This window comes from Scyliorhinus canicula, chromosome 5 (assembly GCF_902713615.1).
Source record: "Scyliorhinus canicula chromosome 5, sScyCan1.1, whole genome shotgun sequence".
Classification (NCBI taxonomy): Eukaryota; Metazoa; Chordata; class Chondrichthyes; order Carcharhiniformes; family Scyliorhinidae; genus Scyliorhinus; species Scyliorhinus canicula.
This window is the reverse complement of record NC_052150.1, coordinates 156,510,391-156,527,505: the sequence shown is the minus strand read 5'-3', so window position 1 is coordinate 156,527,505 and position 17,115 is coordinate 156,510,391. Positions and strand designations below refer to the sequence as shown.

Genomic DNA, 17,115 nt, shown 5'->3' with positions numbered 1-17,115 from the left:
TCACAGATGTTCTTTTATCACATGAATCTCAGATTTCCTGTCTAATGCTATTCCGAACATTACCACTGCAGTTTGGTGCACACCACGAATGTTTTTTGCCCCTTGATGTTTCTTAACTCGACCTGACAGATTTCACATCAGCTGTACTAACATATTGCCTCAATATTATTTCATAGCTATACATATTCAGGTAAGTGGATAGTTTTTGTCTGATCATGTCGGATGCCCCAATCCTGACTCTCATCAGAAGATTTGGACCAATGTCATTATGTTCTGTCAGATGTTAAACTAATTAGCTTGTAAGTAATTAGCTCAGTCCCCCTTTGAAAAAGGGATATTATAGTGTCTGACATTGGTTGAATCAAATTTGCAGTATAGTTATACACAATACTGCTACAAGAACTGATACCTTTTTAAAAGTGTTATACTGGAGGAAATTCCAAAAAGGACAATTACTACCTCTACAACACCTGAATAGCATTTTTCATTACCCTTTGTAACATCATAAACTAGTCTTGTTTTCCATCTCTTTGTGTTGATCCTGCCCAGTAGCACTGTGACCGAAGTCTGAGACGCAAACAAATAAATGCACTAAAAATAGGAAATCAGCTGAGCCATTCTTAAAGCCTAGGAGATTATTAAATACTGAACTTTATATCAGGTTGATTTTAAAGTTGGCAAAGAAATTCTTGAATACCTCAGGGCTATCAACCAGTGGCAGACTCTCAATGTAATGCAGGATATCTTGAATTGTCTTGCCTTGTGGAATAATATAATCTTTGTAGAAGCAAAATTTATCTGTGAACATAATTTCTCCAAACCACACTCTTGCAAATGTATTAAGTAGGTGCTTGTCCAGGTCATCTGTTACACGTCCTCCGTATTGCACCTCCCCCAGCATGTAGCGCATGCAGTTCCAGTTCACACCACGCTTAATGTCCATTTCATCCAGGTGGTTCTGCACAAACTGAACACTGGCAGTAAAATCCGCTTGATTAAACTCATATGGGATATTCCATCCAAGTGGACCAAACTTTCGTCTTTCCTATAGATGTTAATTGGAAAAAGGAATTATATACAATTCAAAGGAATTCCTTTTTATATGACCTTTCAGATTATCTTAAAGCACCTTAAGATCATTGAAGTACATTTGATGTGTTGATATTGTTGTATTGTAGAAAATAGAGCAGTCAATTCGCACAGCACAATCCTTCAAACAGCAATGTGATAATGCCCAGGTAATCGGGTTTATTTTAAGTGTTGTTCATTGAGGCAATATTGGCCAAGAGACTAGAAAGAACTTCCCTGCTCTTCTTCAAATAATGCAAACATATCCACCTGCGGAGTTGGTACCTATAGTTTTGCACTGGAATTGTGTTTATTGTGCTTCACATTTTTATATACTATTCCTTTCACTCCTTGAAATACTACCATTGGCACAGCAATAAAGTACAAAAAAAAATACAAGATCAAAGTTTGGTAGCAACACAGATTATGTGCTCCAGGACACAATGATACAGTCGAAAGATGTGTAGGTTAGGTGGATTGGCCATGCTAAGTTGTCCCTTAGTGTCTAAAGGTTAGGTGGGGTTACGAGGATAGAGCGGGGGAGTGGGCCTGGGTAGGGTGTTCTTTCAGACGGTCAATGCAGACTCAATGGGCTGGATGGCCTCCTTCTGCACTGTAGGGATTCTATGGTGGTATTGTCACTGGACTAGTAATCCAGAGACCTAAGGTAATGCTCTGCGATTGTGGTTTGAATCACACCACAGCAGATGTTGTCAATAAATCTCTGGAATTAAAAGTCTAATGGTGACCATGAAATCATTGCCAATTGTCGTAAAACCCCATCTGGTTCACAAATGTCCTTTAGGGAAGGAAATCTATCGTTCTTATGTGGTATGGTTTACCTGTGCCTCCAGATCCACAGCAATGTGGTTGATTCTTAAATGTCCTCCGAAATGACCAAGCAAGCCTTTCAGCTTAAGGGAAATTAAGGATGGGCAATGAATGCTAGCGTAGCCAGCGACACCACATTCCATGAATCAATTTTTTAAAACTGCCTGTCATTGTCATTTAAATATGCCTGGCATAGTCTCCTGAAATAAGGTTAACTGCTAGATGGATGTTTTCTGTTTCACTGTCAAATCACCAATTAGCCAATTTTATTAGTAAATGGTAATGCTTTGGACCTGAAGAAATCTGCAATTCAGATTATTCTACCTTCCCAGATGTTGGAATGTTGTGGGTTGCTTGATTTAAAATGTTGTTGATTATTTTAGAATGCAATGGATTGACTCAGCTGCTGTGGTGCAATTGGTCACAGCTGTCAAAATATGAACAGAGTTTTCAGAGCACGTTGCTGGATGTGGATTGGCTTGAAGCATCCTCAGTGAGATGGAAACTCTTAGTAAAAATATTTTGTTTTCAGCTTTGCAATTACCTAGCATCAATCAGACAGGGAAAAACCTCAAGGAATAGCTGCATGATTATAATAATGTTGACAGTATAAAGGAGACATGCATTCTCCTGAGTGCTCTCTTTGCTTGTTCTCTTACTATACTTTATATTCAATTCAAATTCACCATCTTTCTCTATCTATTCCTCAGCTTCTTTCTCAATCTTTAAATCTCAGTTGCTAAGGGGATACAATGCCAGATCCATCATCCACTAAGGGGATACAAAGTTGGTTCCATCATCCAGATGCCCCACTGTCTTCATCATGAATGTTATTAGCTCATACTTCTCGTAAGTTATGGCAAAGAAAAATTGAGCTGAAGGGTGTAGTAAAACGTTTAACTAATAGTATACAGTGTGAGATGCCCTGTTCTGAGAAAAAAATAGAAAGGAAAAATAATAGAAGAAAATTTCATTGCATGTTCTGCCACCGGGGAAACAAAGGATGTTTATGAGGATGTTGCCAGGATTGGAAAATTTCAGCTATGAGGAAATATTGAATAAACTGGGATAATTTTCTTTGCACCAAAGGAGGCAAAAGGGAGTTTTATTTGAGCTGTATAAACTATGAGGGGTCTCGATCGAGTGGATAGGAAGGACCTATTCTGCTTAGCAGAGAGGAGGTACTAACCAGCAGGCAGAGAATTAAGGAGAATAATTTTCACCTGAAGGGTGGTAGAGGTCAGGAACTTACTTAGTAAGAGCTCCAAACCCTCGTCAAATTGAAAAAAATACTTGAGAGATGTATTTGCGGTGCCATATTTGACAAGGTTATGGATCAAGAGCTGGAAATTGTGATTAGATTGGACAGCACTTTTTCACTCATCAAAGATATGATAAGTTGAAAGGCTACCTCCTATGCCTTACATTTGTGAGGTTCCACAAAATGCGAAAGAACCATGATTCACAAACAGTGGAGATCTGAGTGAGTTATTGGAACAAATAAAATTATTTATAGAATTCCCTGAGGACGCTGAGAAAGTCTATTTATTTTATGTACTAGAATGCTAACTGAAATCACAGGCAATTTTTAAATTAATTCAGAACAGTAATATATAGCTACTAATTGTGAAGTGATAATTCAAGATCATTTAAGAGTAATGTCGGCTTTTGTGGATGCATAGGCAGCATACAGCTGATTAAATGCTGATATTCACATGCTCCTGATGAAGTCAGTTGTCATTGTTACACAACATTTCAGTGGAAATTTCAAAAGGCAACTGGACATGTTTTTGAACAGGACCAATTTTCAGAGTAATGGAGGAAACTTTAGGATGTGCAATTAAATTGGACAGCTGTTTCAAAGAGCCCAGCATAAACCCCACAGGTCAAATGGCACCCTGCTGTGTTGTAAGAATATGATTCTCTGACACCATTGCCCTTATCATACAATTTGAGCCCACAGGAACCAGTTCATTTGGGGTCATAATTGCTCTTGCCTTATTTAACTTTTGCCCTATTAGTATCTGATGCAAGTTACTCCTCAGTTGAAACAGTTCAATAAATTACTCTTCTACAGAAAAATATATCATTTTACTGGGTAACAACTCAACAAAAGTTCCTGATTATTGCCTCCAGCTGGCATTTTAGTGTACATTGCCAATTCTTGTAAATGTATTGGAAAAGGTCATGATAACATAATGGAACCGACTATAAAACGATGTGGCACTTTCCAATAACATCAGCAGAAAACAGTGACTGCTTGAATGTACCTTTGATCCAACTAATGATTTTGCTGAGATTTTGGGATAGATTGTTGTCTTTAGTGCCTTGGCGTTAAACATTCCCTAAGCAGAGGACAGAAAGAGAAATCTGATTGGGAGATTATAGGCGGGATTCTCCATCCCCGGGACACCCAGAATGTTCCCTAATGGGAAGGAGAATTGGGTGTCCGGAATATCGGGATCGGCACTGACCCAAATGCCATGCTCCGAACCCTCGCTGGCAGCGTGAATGAGTTCCCTGCTGCACACCCAGCGGGAGCATGGAAAGGAATGTAAATGGGCTATAATGACCCATTTGCATCTATTTAGCGGGCCCAGCACTCTATGCTCCACCTTCCCATGGTTCTCTAGTCCTCATGACTGGCAATCATGTGGACGAGGTTCACTTGTGATCTCTACAATCATGGCCCTGACATGGTGGACCGGCCCTTGGCCCACCGCGAGGTCCACCACATCAGGGCCACGATGGTCTCTTTTCTGAAGTGCTGGGTGAGAATCCCCAATTACAGCGGTCCCGGGGAGGGGGGAGGGGGGGTCAGGCCACCCTGTACTTGGGAGTGGGGGGGGCATCCAGGCAATTCAGGGATGGGGTCTTCCATGCAGTGGGGGGGGGGGGGGCTCATGGCCAATGTGCGATGCCGGGGAGGGTTCCAGCCACGGGACGCCTCTATCGGACCATCTGCTCAAAATGGCGGCCCAATATCGGGATTCCCCCGGGAACTCCCTGTATTCCAAGCCATGCTTTCATTACATGGCACGAAACACTGAATTGTATCCAGCTTTACGACCACAAGGGGATCGTAAAACTAGTGGAATTCAGCTCCAGTGGACGAACATAGGGCGGAATTGTCCGTTTCTGAGACTAAGGGAACATCTTCGGAAACATTTTGAAGTGCGGGAGTGAGCGGAAATTGCCGCAAGCTTCCCGGTGCTCAGCCCAGCGACGCCTGCAATGCCATTCACCGTTAATTGGTCTACTTAACGAGGCCTCACAAATGAAGGTTCACCAGCTGATTTGCTGGCACCGCACTCACCAACCCCCACAGCACTTAAGCTGCACTTGCTCGACCAAACCCAACCAGCTCGCAATAATAGCCCAATAATGGCCCACGGAGACCAGCCCCAAGATTCGGGGATGTTGACCTGGGAAGGCTCCAGGACGTGCTGGAGGCCAGCAGAGATGTCATGTTCCCCCTTGGGTCCTGGAGGGTGAGCCAGCAAGCAGCTTGTGTGTGACTAGGAGGACTGGCCTCCAGTGCCAGAAGGTCAACTACCTACACCGGGAAGCACGAGTGAGTAGACACCAACGCCCCATCCCCCAACCCCCCAAAGGTGAATCCCAGGGCCGTATGGGCACCGAGCGGGAGGAGGAGGTGCTGAGTGCCAACCTGGACCGGTCCTATGGGGACATGGCCACCAGCTCCCTCGAGTTCCACTCCTCTGATGAGGCCGTATGTCAGGGTCAGCACATGGGGCAGGGTGGCACGGCTGTGCATGTGCCGCCGACAGGTCAGCCGGGGGCCTCAGGTTGCAGAGCCTCCAGAGGACGCCCGCCAGGGGCATAGAATGCAACGCGATGAGGTAAGCAGCTGGCTGTATCCACCTCAGATGTGCATCTTGGGGAGACATCTAGACATAGTAGTAGAGCTAAGAGGGCCAGGCACTTTGAGGATCACTGAGGGCACCGAGGGAGATAGGACAGGGTGAGGAGGGGGGACAGGGTAGGTAGGGGGTGAGGGGGGGTTATGAAGGGTGAGGGTTGGGGGGGAATTGGGGGGGACGACACCATCGGGAGATTGGGGACATGTATTGAACAATAAACACTCTTGTGCTCAACCAGTAGGATGCCTGTGTCACTTTCTTCCGCAATGCATCACTGCGTGTAGCTGATGGGTGTGAGCGAGCACTCAGCAGACAGGCAGGGGTCAGACCATGGCATACATAGAGGAGCACAAGCGCCCAGCTCTCTGCGAGTATCATCACCCCCATGTTCTTAACAGTGACCCGCTGACAGTGCTGACACCGTCCCAGCACACTGGAGTGATGTGACACATACCCTAGGAGGGTGGGAATTGGGGGTGGTGGGTGGGTGAGGCTGCGATGACGGACCAAGCCACGCCCTGGGTGAACCGGCCCAGTGTGAGGGCCTCCCTGGCCCTCCGGGCTTGCCGGACCCTCACCGCTGCCGCCTGTCTTGCAGCCTCCTGCTGGGCCTCAGTTTCCTTCCTGGCCTCCTCCTCCAGCCTCTGCTGGTCCTGCGCCTCCTGATTATCCTTTTCCTCGCACCCCCCCCAACCCCGCTCCCCCTCGGAGGTGACCACTGATGTGTTATCTGTGCTGGTCTAACATTGACTGCAACTGGATGCAGTGAAACTAGAAACAGGCTTCTGACACAGGAGATGGTCTAACACTGTTTTATTGAACCTGTTGATTGCTGTACATAATTTGCTGTGGGTTGACACTCTATTAACCTAACTGATAACCTCCTACCGGCTTGACCAGACTAGCTCTCTACCACATGGTGATGATATTCATTGGCCTGTGAACTGCGACGATCTCCCTAGCCGTGTCCTGTGAGAGAGGGAGAGTCTTAATGCCCTGTGGGCTTTTAGTGGTGGTGTCCAGTCTGGTAATTGGTTGTTCTGTGTCGTGTGTGTTCATTGGTTATTCTGTGTGTCAATCACTACCTGTCTGCATCTCATGATATACATGAGTGGATATTATGACAGCCACATGTTCCTCGTAACCAACCTCCAGCTCGTCTCCCTGCTGCTGTGCGAGGTTGTGGAGAGCACAGCACAGCAGACCACAACGAAGTGGGTGACCCTCTGGGCGGTGTACTGGAGTACACTCCAGAGCGGTCGAGGCATCAGAACCGCATCTTGAGGAGCCTGATGCACTGCTCAATCGCAGCCCAAGTGGCTGCATGGGCCTCGTTGTACCAGGTCTCCACTTCAGTCACCGGGCTCCGTACTGGTATCATTGGCCAGGTCTTCAGCAGGTACCCTTTATACCCCTGGAGTCAGCCACCCATCCTGAGGTGCTCCTTGAAGAGAGCAGGGATGATCGACTTCCCCAGGACGTTGCTGTTGTGAACACTCCCTGGGATTATTTGCATCTGGTGGTCACACACAAGCTGTATGTTCAGGGAGTGTAACCCATTTCTGTTAACATAGGGAACCCCTAGATGGCCCGGTGAGCGCAGGGTGACATGTGTTGAATCTATGACCCAACTGGACCTGAGGCACCCGGCGATGGCGGAGAATCCTGCAGCCCGGGCATCGTGCAGAGCCATGTCAAAGGTGATACAGTCATCCGCCTGGGCAAACAGGGCATTTGTGACCTGTCGGATGCACTTGTGGGCTGCAGCCTGTGAGATACCACATAGGTCCCCACTCGAGCCCTGGAATGATCCCGTGCGTAAAGGTTCAGGGCTGCAGGGCCCCCTGGAGCCGGTGTCCTCCCCCTCCACATGGTGCCAAGTGTGCGAGGACAGGGCACAAGTGTCGCACTGTCTCCTTATAGAGGCGGAGCCTCCTGCAGCACGTGCTGTCCATCATCTGTTCAAAGGATGCTGCAGCCAGGACATTGGGAGAGGGTGTTAGACTGACAAACAGCAGTGGCTCCCACCCTAGGACTCTCCATTCCCCCACTGACCCCACCCACCTCCCTACCAGAACACCCAGCAGAGGTTCCCCACCCCCCGCCGAGCACAGGGCCACACATGAACTAATAGGAGGGGGGGGGGGGGGGGGGGGGGGACTGGAACTTGGTGCAGAAGCCAAGATTGGACAGGTCACGGCCGCGCTCGCTGGTCCCGTGCGGGGGGGGGGGGGGGGGGGCGTTAGCTCGGTTGATGGTGGTAATGGGAGGGGTGGACCCTTGGAGGTTTCTGTACCCTAGGGAGCGGGAGTACTCATTATTCTCACCGGTCCATAAGGTGTGCTCGCGGATCGACTTTTTCATGGTGGGGAAGACGCTTTGGCTGGGGTTAAAGGGTCGGAGTACTCGGCAATTGCAATATCAGATCATGCTCCGCATTTGGTGGATATGGTACTGGAGAAGCGAGTGGTACAGAGACCAGGGTGGAAGTTAGATGTGGGAATATTGGGGGACCAAGGGTTCTGTGACAAAATTTAAAAAGTATCGAGGAATATGTAGGTTTTAATTGTACGGATGAGGTGTCGAAGTAGGTTGTATGGGAGGCTTTAAAGGCGGTGGTGAGGGGTGAGGTGATCTCGTTCAAGGCTAGGCTAGACAAAGAGCACACCTATACAGCTGATGGGGTGGCTGAGGCCAGAGGGCACCTAGGGTGGTGGCCTGGGGGGACATCTATACCACCTGTGGCCTTATGTTCACAGAGGGCTGTTAGCGATGTGCGCAGCTGCATGGCTGCCTTGCCGGCTGCGGGCAATGTTGTTGCCCGTCCACCCCGGCCGCAGCCCACTTCCTGGCCACCCCACCTAATGCCCCCAGCCCTGGCAGAAGGCCCCACGGCCAACGGCCCAACTGTCAGCAAACTATGGGGATGTTGGACACTTTCCGTAGCCCCTCTCTCCCTCAGCAGACACATCGCCTGTTTCACAATTTTTAAAAGCACAAGTCACCATCGGGAACTCAGCCCATCAGAGGCGGAGCATTGCAGAGGCCATGGAAAATACTGGCTCAGGCGAGCTAATGACATACAAACGGTGTTTACTGTATGTGCATTCCAGACTGCAATGACACCACTGTCGAGGTGACGGAGAATTGCGATTTGATGTCAAATCAAGGCCCGCCGCGATTCTGGCGTCGGAACCTATTCTCCACCCAATTGCGTTTCACGATTTTGGTGTCAGCCAACAGAGAATCCCATCCATAGTTTCCCAAACGGCGAATCCTGGCCCATATACCTGTGACAGAACCAAGCTAAATTTGCTTCCATCAATTGCTATACATGAAAATTCTGGCTGGTTCTGTTACTGACAATGAGAGATTAGTGTTCAGAGTTCCATTATAAAGGTGCACTAATTCTGACAGGAGTGTTATTGCATTGATTTAATTGAATTGGGAGGTCTAAATTTTTTCATTACAAATGAAATTGCAGTATAAATTATGTCCAAATGAATTAGAAGAGCTGTACCTGCACAGTTGTATGAAGGAAGGCCACAGCATACAACAATGGTTTCCATTGTGGCATATTGCTGATATCCAGTTGTTCCTGGGTGATGCTGTTGTAAGTACGTTTCAGACCAGCTTTGACACCTACGCATTTACAAGAACACAGACATGCAATGAAACAATTACTTTAGTCTTAGGTTTATGATACAAGGAGTGTCAGGGAGTACACGAATCAATGCCACTCACGAGGAAATTGAACTAAACACCACTGCTTATATTGTCATCTTTAAAACCATGTAAATTTCAAATAATTATTGTCAAGTTATTTTGCTTGTGGGCCTAAAATATAATATTCTTTCTGCAACAGTCAAAATTAAAAATGATATGTAAATGTGGATGTCATAATATGCACTTCTGAAATTATACGATCAAGTTCAACCGATATTTATATCATGAAATTGGCTTTTCATCCCTCGGACTGAACATCTTTTACAGTATTGAAATAATTACAGTTAATAGATTCCCTCTTAATGCATGTTCAGTTAGAGGAAACGTTTGTTTTGCCACTCATCAATTCCTACACACCAGGAGGAGACACTATTAATTCACCCACCTTCACTGTCTTCATTGCTTGAATATTATTCTTCCCACTCATGTAAATGACTGGGTTATCTCACTACACTAAAGGTATTATATACCTGCAAGTTCTCAAATGGATTATCACAGTGCTATGTGAGTGAAATCATCTCAGCGTGTACTATATATAAAGGCATGTTCTAGATTCAAACATGCTTTCAGTGGTGTTATGCAGACGTAGGTAGTTTCCCTGGGACAGGCAGTGCCGCAGACAAGCAGACACGGCACGGTGGCACAGTAGTTAGCACTGCTGCCTCACAGCGCCAGGGACCCGGGTTTGATTCCAACCTTGGGTGACTGCCTATGTGGAGTTTGAACTTTCTCCCCTGTGTCAGCATGGGATTCCTCTGGGTGCTCCAGTTTCCTCCCAGTGCAAACATGTGCATCTTCGGTGGAATGGCCATGCTAAATTGCCCCTTAATATTAAAAGGTGTGCAGACTAGGTGGGGTTGCAGAGATGGGGCGGGGGAATGGCAGTTGGTGCAGACTTGATGGTCCGAATGGACTCTTTCTGCACTGTGTGGATTCTATTGGGCAGCTTTCCGCATTGACATTATTGGGGACTGCTGGACGGGTTGTGCAAGTTGTTGATCTATTGTGAGAGTCTGGCCCTTTCCAACACCCACCCTGGAGATTGGATTCTACTCCGGTGGCAGATAATATATTTTTTGAGCATTTGTCTACCTCCAAAGATAATTATATTAAATTAAGCAAGTCCGACTCAATCTCCCCCTCCACGCTATGGGCGGCTCTTAGGGGGGAAATTATTTGATATAGAGAGTACATGATGAGGACGGCAAAGTTGGAGCAGCAGAGGCTGGTGGATTCCAACTTAGAGGTGGACCACCAATGCTTGCTCAATCCTACTCCAGAGCCATTGGCAAGCAGGAAAATATTACAGACCTAGTTCGAGCTACTGTCCACCAGCAAAACTGTACATCAGTGGCAGCACTCCAGGGGCCAGTTTTATGAGTATGGGAGAAGGCCAGTCGTCTTCTTGTTCAGCATCTCAACGGTAAGTGTCTTCCCATGAGGTCCCTTGGAAACTCAATTTGGGTGGCAACCTCATTTCCGCCCCCCCCTCCCAGTCAATGTGGCTTTTAAATCCTATTACTGTGATCTATATAAGTCAGAGGCGGCTGCTGATAAATCGATCATGTCGGACTTTTTGGATGGTCTCCCTTCTCGACTGTTGAGGTGGGCACGAGCTGTGAGTTGGACTCCCCAATACGCCCTGAAGAAATTTTGAAATGCATTGGGCTGATGCAGTCCAACAAGGCCCCGAGCCCGAATACCTTCTCGGTCCAGTTTTACAAGAGGTTCTTGGAACAGCTTATTCCCTTGTTATTGGATATGTTCAATGGCTCCCTGTCTCTGAGGACATTGCCTCCAACCCTCACTCAAGCTTCTATTTTAAGAGGGAGGAGGACCTGACCGAGTGTAGTTCATACCGACCCATCTCACTTTTAAACACAGATGTGTTTCTGACCATGTATGTACCTGTGGTGTAAGGAATTAAATGTAATCTTACTGATAATAATAATCTTTATCAGTGTTACAGGTAAGCTTACATTAACACTGCAACAAAGTTATTGTGAAAAGTCCCTCGTCGCCACATTGCGGCGCCTGTTCTGGCACACAGAGGGAGAATTTAGAATGTCCAATCCACCAACAGCACGTCTTTCGAGACTTGTGGGAGGAAACCGGAGAAAACCCATGCAGACACATGGAGAATGTGCAGATTCCACACAGACAGTGACCCACAACAGGAATCGAACCTGGGTCCCTGATGCTGTGACGTGACAGTGCTAACCACTGTGCTACCGTGAAAAGCAAAGTCTGGAGTCACATTTAAAACAAAAACTCATTGGAGTCTCTTTCATCTTCTGTATTCATAGAATTACAGAATGATACCGACCAAGAGGAGGCCAAGTGATTTATTATGCCTGTGCTATCCAGTTAATCCCTATCTTCACATCTGTGCAAATCCACTTCCATCAAATATTTAGCCAGACCACAACTCGACATATGAAAGGTTTTGTCTCCTCTGCTCCTTTTGTCAATGATGTGGAGATGTTGGCGTTGGACTGGGGTGAGCACAGTAAGAAGTCTTACAACATTAGGTTAAAGTCCAACAGCTTTGTTTCAAATCACTAGCTTTCGGAGCACTGCTCCTTCCTCAGGTGAATGAAGAGGTAGGTTCCAGAAACATGTATATGGACAAGGTCAAAGATGCAAGACAATGCTTTGAATGCGAGCATTTATGGCTAATTAAGTCTTTACAGATCCAGAGATGGGGGTAACCCCAGATTAAAGAGGTGTGAATTGTCTCAAGCCAGGACAGTTGGTAGGATTTCGCAAGCCCAGGCCAGATGGTGGGGGATGAATGTAATGTGACATGAATCCAAGGTCCCGGTTGAGGCCGCACTCATGTGTGCGGAACTTGGCTATAAGTTTCTGCTCGGTGATTTTGCGTTGTTGCTCGTCCTGAAGACCGCCTTGGAGAACACTTAGCCGGAGATCAGAGGCTAAATGCCCTTGACTGCTGAAGTGTTACCTGACTGGAAGGGAACATTCCTGCCTGACGACTGTTGTGCAATGTCCATTCATCCGTTGTCGCAGCGTCTGCATGGTCTCGCCAATGTACCACACTTCGGGACATCCTTTCTTGCAGCGTACGAGGTAGACAACGTTGGCCGAGTCGCACGAGTACATACCGCGTACCTGATAGGTGGTGTTCTCATGTGTAATGGTAGCTTATTCTCCCTGGGGGAACACGGACTGCAACTGGATGCAGTTGTACTGGAAAGTAGACACCAAACCTAGACGTTAGTTCAATACGTTTTATTGAACTTCTGGAGCAGTGCACACAGCTTGCTGTGGGTTGACACTCTACTCATCGATGTGAGCTGACTATAACTAACTAGACCAGACTAGCTCTGAGCCACGGGTAGAAGGTGCTAACTGATATATACACCCTGACTGTCACTACAGTTGTCACCAGTGGATTGAGGCAGAGTGCTGATGTCTCGTGTGTTTTATAGTGGGAAACCACCCTCTAGTGTTCTGCCTGGTGATTGGTTGTGTTCTGTCCTGTGTGTTGATTGGCTGTACTGGGTGTCTGTCAATGCTTGTCTGTATCTCGTTATTTGCATGAGTGCATATCATGACATCCCCCTTTTTAAAAATAAAAAATTCCGTTGGTTGCTTAGAGCATATGCGACTGTATGTACATGTATAACTATTGACATTAAATGGCGAGTGAATGAATATGTACATGAAAGGTGTCTAGCATGCAGATACAGAACAAATTTACAAGATAAATATCTATAAGTCCAATCTTTAAGGCTGGGATCGGATCCATGTCGACCGCCTGAGAGGTGGAGGTGGGGACGATGGCGCCTTGACAGGCGGGATTGCTGCCAGATTGGTGGCCTCATGGTGCGAGGTGTCTGGAAGAGGCATAACAACATCTGGAAAGGTGAGATTCAGTGGTGGGCAGGCAAGTTTGCGTAGTGCCCTTCTGTTGCGCCTGACAATGGAGCCATCAGCCATACAAACCACAAATGATCTGGGAGCAGCCTGTCAAACAACAAAAGCTGGAGCTGACCAGCCTGCAGCAGGTAGCTTGATCAGAACAACATCTTCCGGAGATAGCACAGGCAAATCGGTAGCATGAGCATCGTACATCAGCTTTTGCCAGTTCCTGAGTTGCTGCACCTTTTGCAGCACTGGGAGGTGATCCAGGTCTGGTAAGTGTATGGCCGGAACTGTCGTCCGCAGGTCTCTATTCACGAGGAGTTGTGCCGGAGACATACCGGTGGACAGAGGGGTTGCCCTGTACGCCAGCAGCACAAGGTTGAAGTCAGAGGCAGAGTCCGCAGCCTTTCAGAGCAGTTGCTTCACTATATGGACCCCTTTCTCGAACTTCCCGTTGAACCGCAGGTAGCGTGGGCTTGAGGTGATGTGGTTGAATTAGTACGACGTGGCGAAATTGGACCACTCTTGGCTGTGGAAGCAGGGACCATTGTCACCCATGACAGTGAGTGGAATACCATGCCTGGCAAATATCTCCTTGCAGGCCTTGATGACTGTCCTTGATGTGAGGTCTGACAGCTTCACAACTTCCGGGTAACTTGAGAAGTAATCTATGATGGGCACATAGTCACGCCCATCTTGGGCTATCCCCATAACCCAGTAACCCCACCCAACACTAAGGGCAATTTTGGACACTAAGGGCAATTTATTCCCACCTTGGACCACGGAGAGGTCACAATCTCGTGTTGCTGGAGTGTTTCTTTCGCCTGAGCAGGCTGAAAGCGTTGGCAGGTCGCACAATTGAAGACCATGTTCGATATGTCCTGGCTGTTTCCAGGCCAATAGACAGCCTGCCGGGCCCTGCGCCTACACTTTTTGACACCCAGGTGTCCCTCGTGGATTTGTTTGAGCACTAAGCACTGTGAGGAATAATAATACGATCTAGCTCGAGGAAGATCCCCTCGACGACTGTCAGGTCATCCTTGACATTAAAGAACTGAGGGTATTGCCCTTTTTGCCAACCATTTGCGAGATGGTGCATTACACGTGGCAGTCTCTTCACGAATGTTGATCACTCTTTCATCTGAGGCTGGGAGGTTGCTGGCACACAGTTGCACCTGTGCCTCAATCTGGCGGATGAAGTCAACCTGTTCATAGGGCGAGGTGATGGAGCGGGACAGGGCATCCGCAATTATCAGCTCCTTGCCTGGTGTGTATACTAACTCAAAATTGTATCTGCGGAGTCGAAGGAGAATGCACTGAAGCCTGGGCGCCATGTCATTCAAATCCTTATGAATGATATGGACCAAGGGTCTGTGGTCAGTCTCCACTGTGAAGGTTGGTAGACTGTAGACGTAGTCATGGAACTTTTCAATGCCGGTTAGGTGGCCCAGGCACTCTTTCTCTATCTGAGCGTACCTCTGCTCAGTAGGAGTCATGGCCCTAGGCGCATAGGCCATTGGAGCCCAGGACGAGGAGTCATCCTCACTAATGCCGTACTGGCTTGCGTCCGTGGGGATTTGTGTCTCCCTGTCTGGGGCAGCATGGTAGCATTGTGGATAGCACAATTGCTTCACAGCTCCAGGGTCCCAGGTTCAATTCCCGACTTGGGACACTGTCTGTGCGGAGTCTGCACATCCTCCCCGTGTGTGCGTGGGTTTCCTCCGGGTGCTCCGGTTTCCTCCCACAGTCTAAAGATGTGCAGGTTAGGTGGATTGGCCATGATAAATTGCCCTTAGTGTCCAAAATTGCCCTTTGTGTTGGGTGGGGTTACTGGGTTATGGGGATAGTGTGGAGGTGTTGACCTCGGGTAGGGTGCTCTTTCCAAGAGCCGGTGCAGACTCGATGGGCCGAGTGGCCTCCTTGCCGAACGGCATGCAGTTATTACAGTACCTTCCGAAAGGTGTATTGAACGTGCAGAGCTTCCTGCTGGACTCGTCCAGTTGTATCTGCCAGAAACCATGCGATGCATCTAGCTTCGTGAAGAATGTGGCGTGTGCCATCTCACTGGTCAGTTCCTCCCGCTTCGGGATCGGGTAGTGTTCCCGCATTATGTTCCAGTTAAGATCTTTGGGATGTATGCATATCCACAACTCTCCTGAGGGCTTCTTCACACAGACCATCGAGCTGACCCAGTCAGTCGGTTCCATCACTTTTGAGATTATGCCCTGGTCTTGGAGTCCTGCAGCTGCGCCTTTAAACGTTCCTTCAGAGGAGCCGGCACCCGGCGTGGTGCATGGATCACAGGCGTGGCATTAGGCCTGAGTAAGATCTTGTATCAGTATGGAAGCGTACCTATTCCACTAAACACATCCGGGTATTGCGCCAGGATGTCATCAATGTCAGCCTGAAGATCCATATTGGAAGAGGACATAGCATGGACTCGCTGTACAAGGTTGAGTAGTTTGCATGCATGGGCACCAAGCAGGGATGCCTTGTCAGGCATGACGATTTTGAATCGCAGTGTTGCATTGATGGTCTTGTTGGAGACAAATAGATGACAAGATCCTAATGCAGTTATGGCATTGCCATTATAATCAAGGAGCTGGCAGGCTGGCGGAAGAATTTTGGGTTGCTTTTTAATGCGGTCAAAATCAGCTTGAGTGATGAGATTGGCTGAAGCACCAGTGTCCAGGAACTGGATGCTGCATTGGTTAACATGTATGCCAGCACGCCATTCGTCCGCAGAATCCACGTTGAGGATAGATAGGCGTCTTGCTGAATTTGAGGAGGTAAATTCACATGTAGTGATGATGCCCATACGATATGGGGACTCCAGGCAGTCATCCTCTGGATCCCTAGTGCGACCACGATCAGAATCCAGTAGACCTCTCTGTACACATCAAACGTGTTTGCGTTGGTAACGGGATCGCTGGCCCTTGACCGGTGGTGCAGACCTGCACAAGGTTGCATAATGTCCAGGCTTCCGACAATTTAAACATCACCTGCCTTTTGCAGGGCATTGCTGCTTTAAGTGGGCGGTGCCGCAGTTCGGGCACGTCATGATGTTGACGTCATTACACTCCGTGCGACGTCGCACATGCGCAGTGCGATCAGCCGACGTTCGCACCTGCACAGTTTGGACTTCGGCCGCTTCGTTCTCCCATTCATGATGTGCATGTATGGGACCCCGGAAAAAGCATGCAAAATGGCCGCTTTCATCGATACTGAGGCGCCACATCCAGGCGATGGCCTGTACACTCGTGAGAGGCAAGTTGTTCATGTTCTGCCGATTTGAAATGGGAGTACCGATTTCTTGCCTGTTCATGCACTTTACACGTCTCGATTGCGACTGGCAGGGTCATGTTTGAATTTCGGGCGTGTTTCTCCACTCCCACGCCGGGTGGGAGAATCGCGGGAGGGCCGCTCTGGCACCCCGCGCGATTCTCCCACCCCCGCCAAAATGGCGTGTCGCATTTTGCGACACGCCGCTCGGAGAATCGCGGGCCGCCGTTCTCCAACCCGGATGGGCCAAGCGGCCTGCCGTTCACGACCGGTTCACGGCAGCGGCAACCACACCTGGTCGCTACCGGCGTGAACATGGCGTCAACAGCTGTTTTGTGGCTTGTGGGGGGGGGGGGGGGGGGAAGAGGGGAATGAGCACAACGACCGTGCTCGGGAGGGGACTGGCCCACGATCGGCGCCCACCGATCATCGGGTC

General features: G+C 48.2%; 1 protein-coding gene across 2 annotated transcripts in view; it reads right to left on the bottom strand.

Moving 5' to 3' along the window:
* Window positions 1-17,115, bottom strand: part of dnah5l (dynein, axonemal, heavy chain 5 like) — a 493,661-nt gene that overhangs the window by 60,881 nt on the left and 415,665 nt on the right. For both annotated transcript variants that reach the window (XM_038797876.1, XM_038797875.1), the window contains exons 71-72: window positions 9,304-9,425; window positions 698-1,045 (exon numbers count right to left, since the gene is read on the bottom strand). In XM_038797876.1, the coding sequence (XP_038653804.1) occupies window positions 698-1,045; window positions 9,304-9,425 (470 nt within the window). The remainder of the gene's footprint in view (window positions 1-697; window positions 1,046-9,303; window positions 9,426-17,115) is intronic.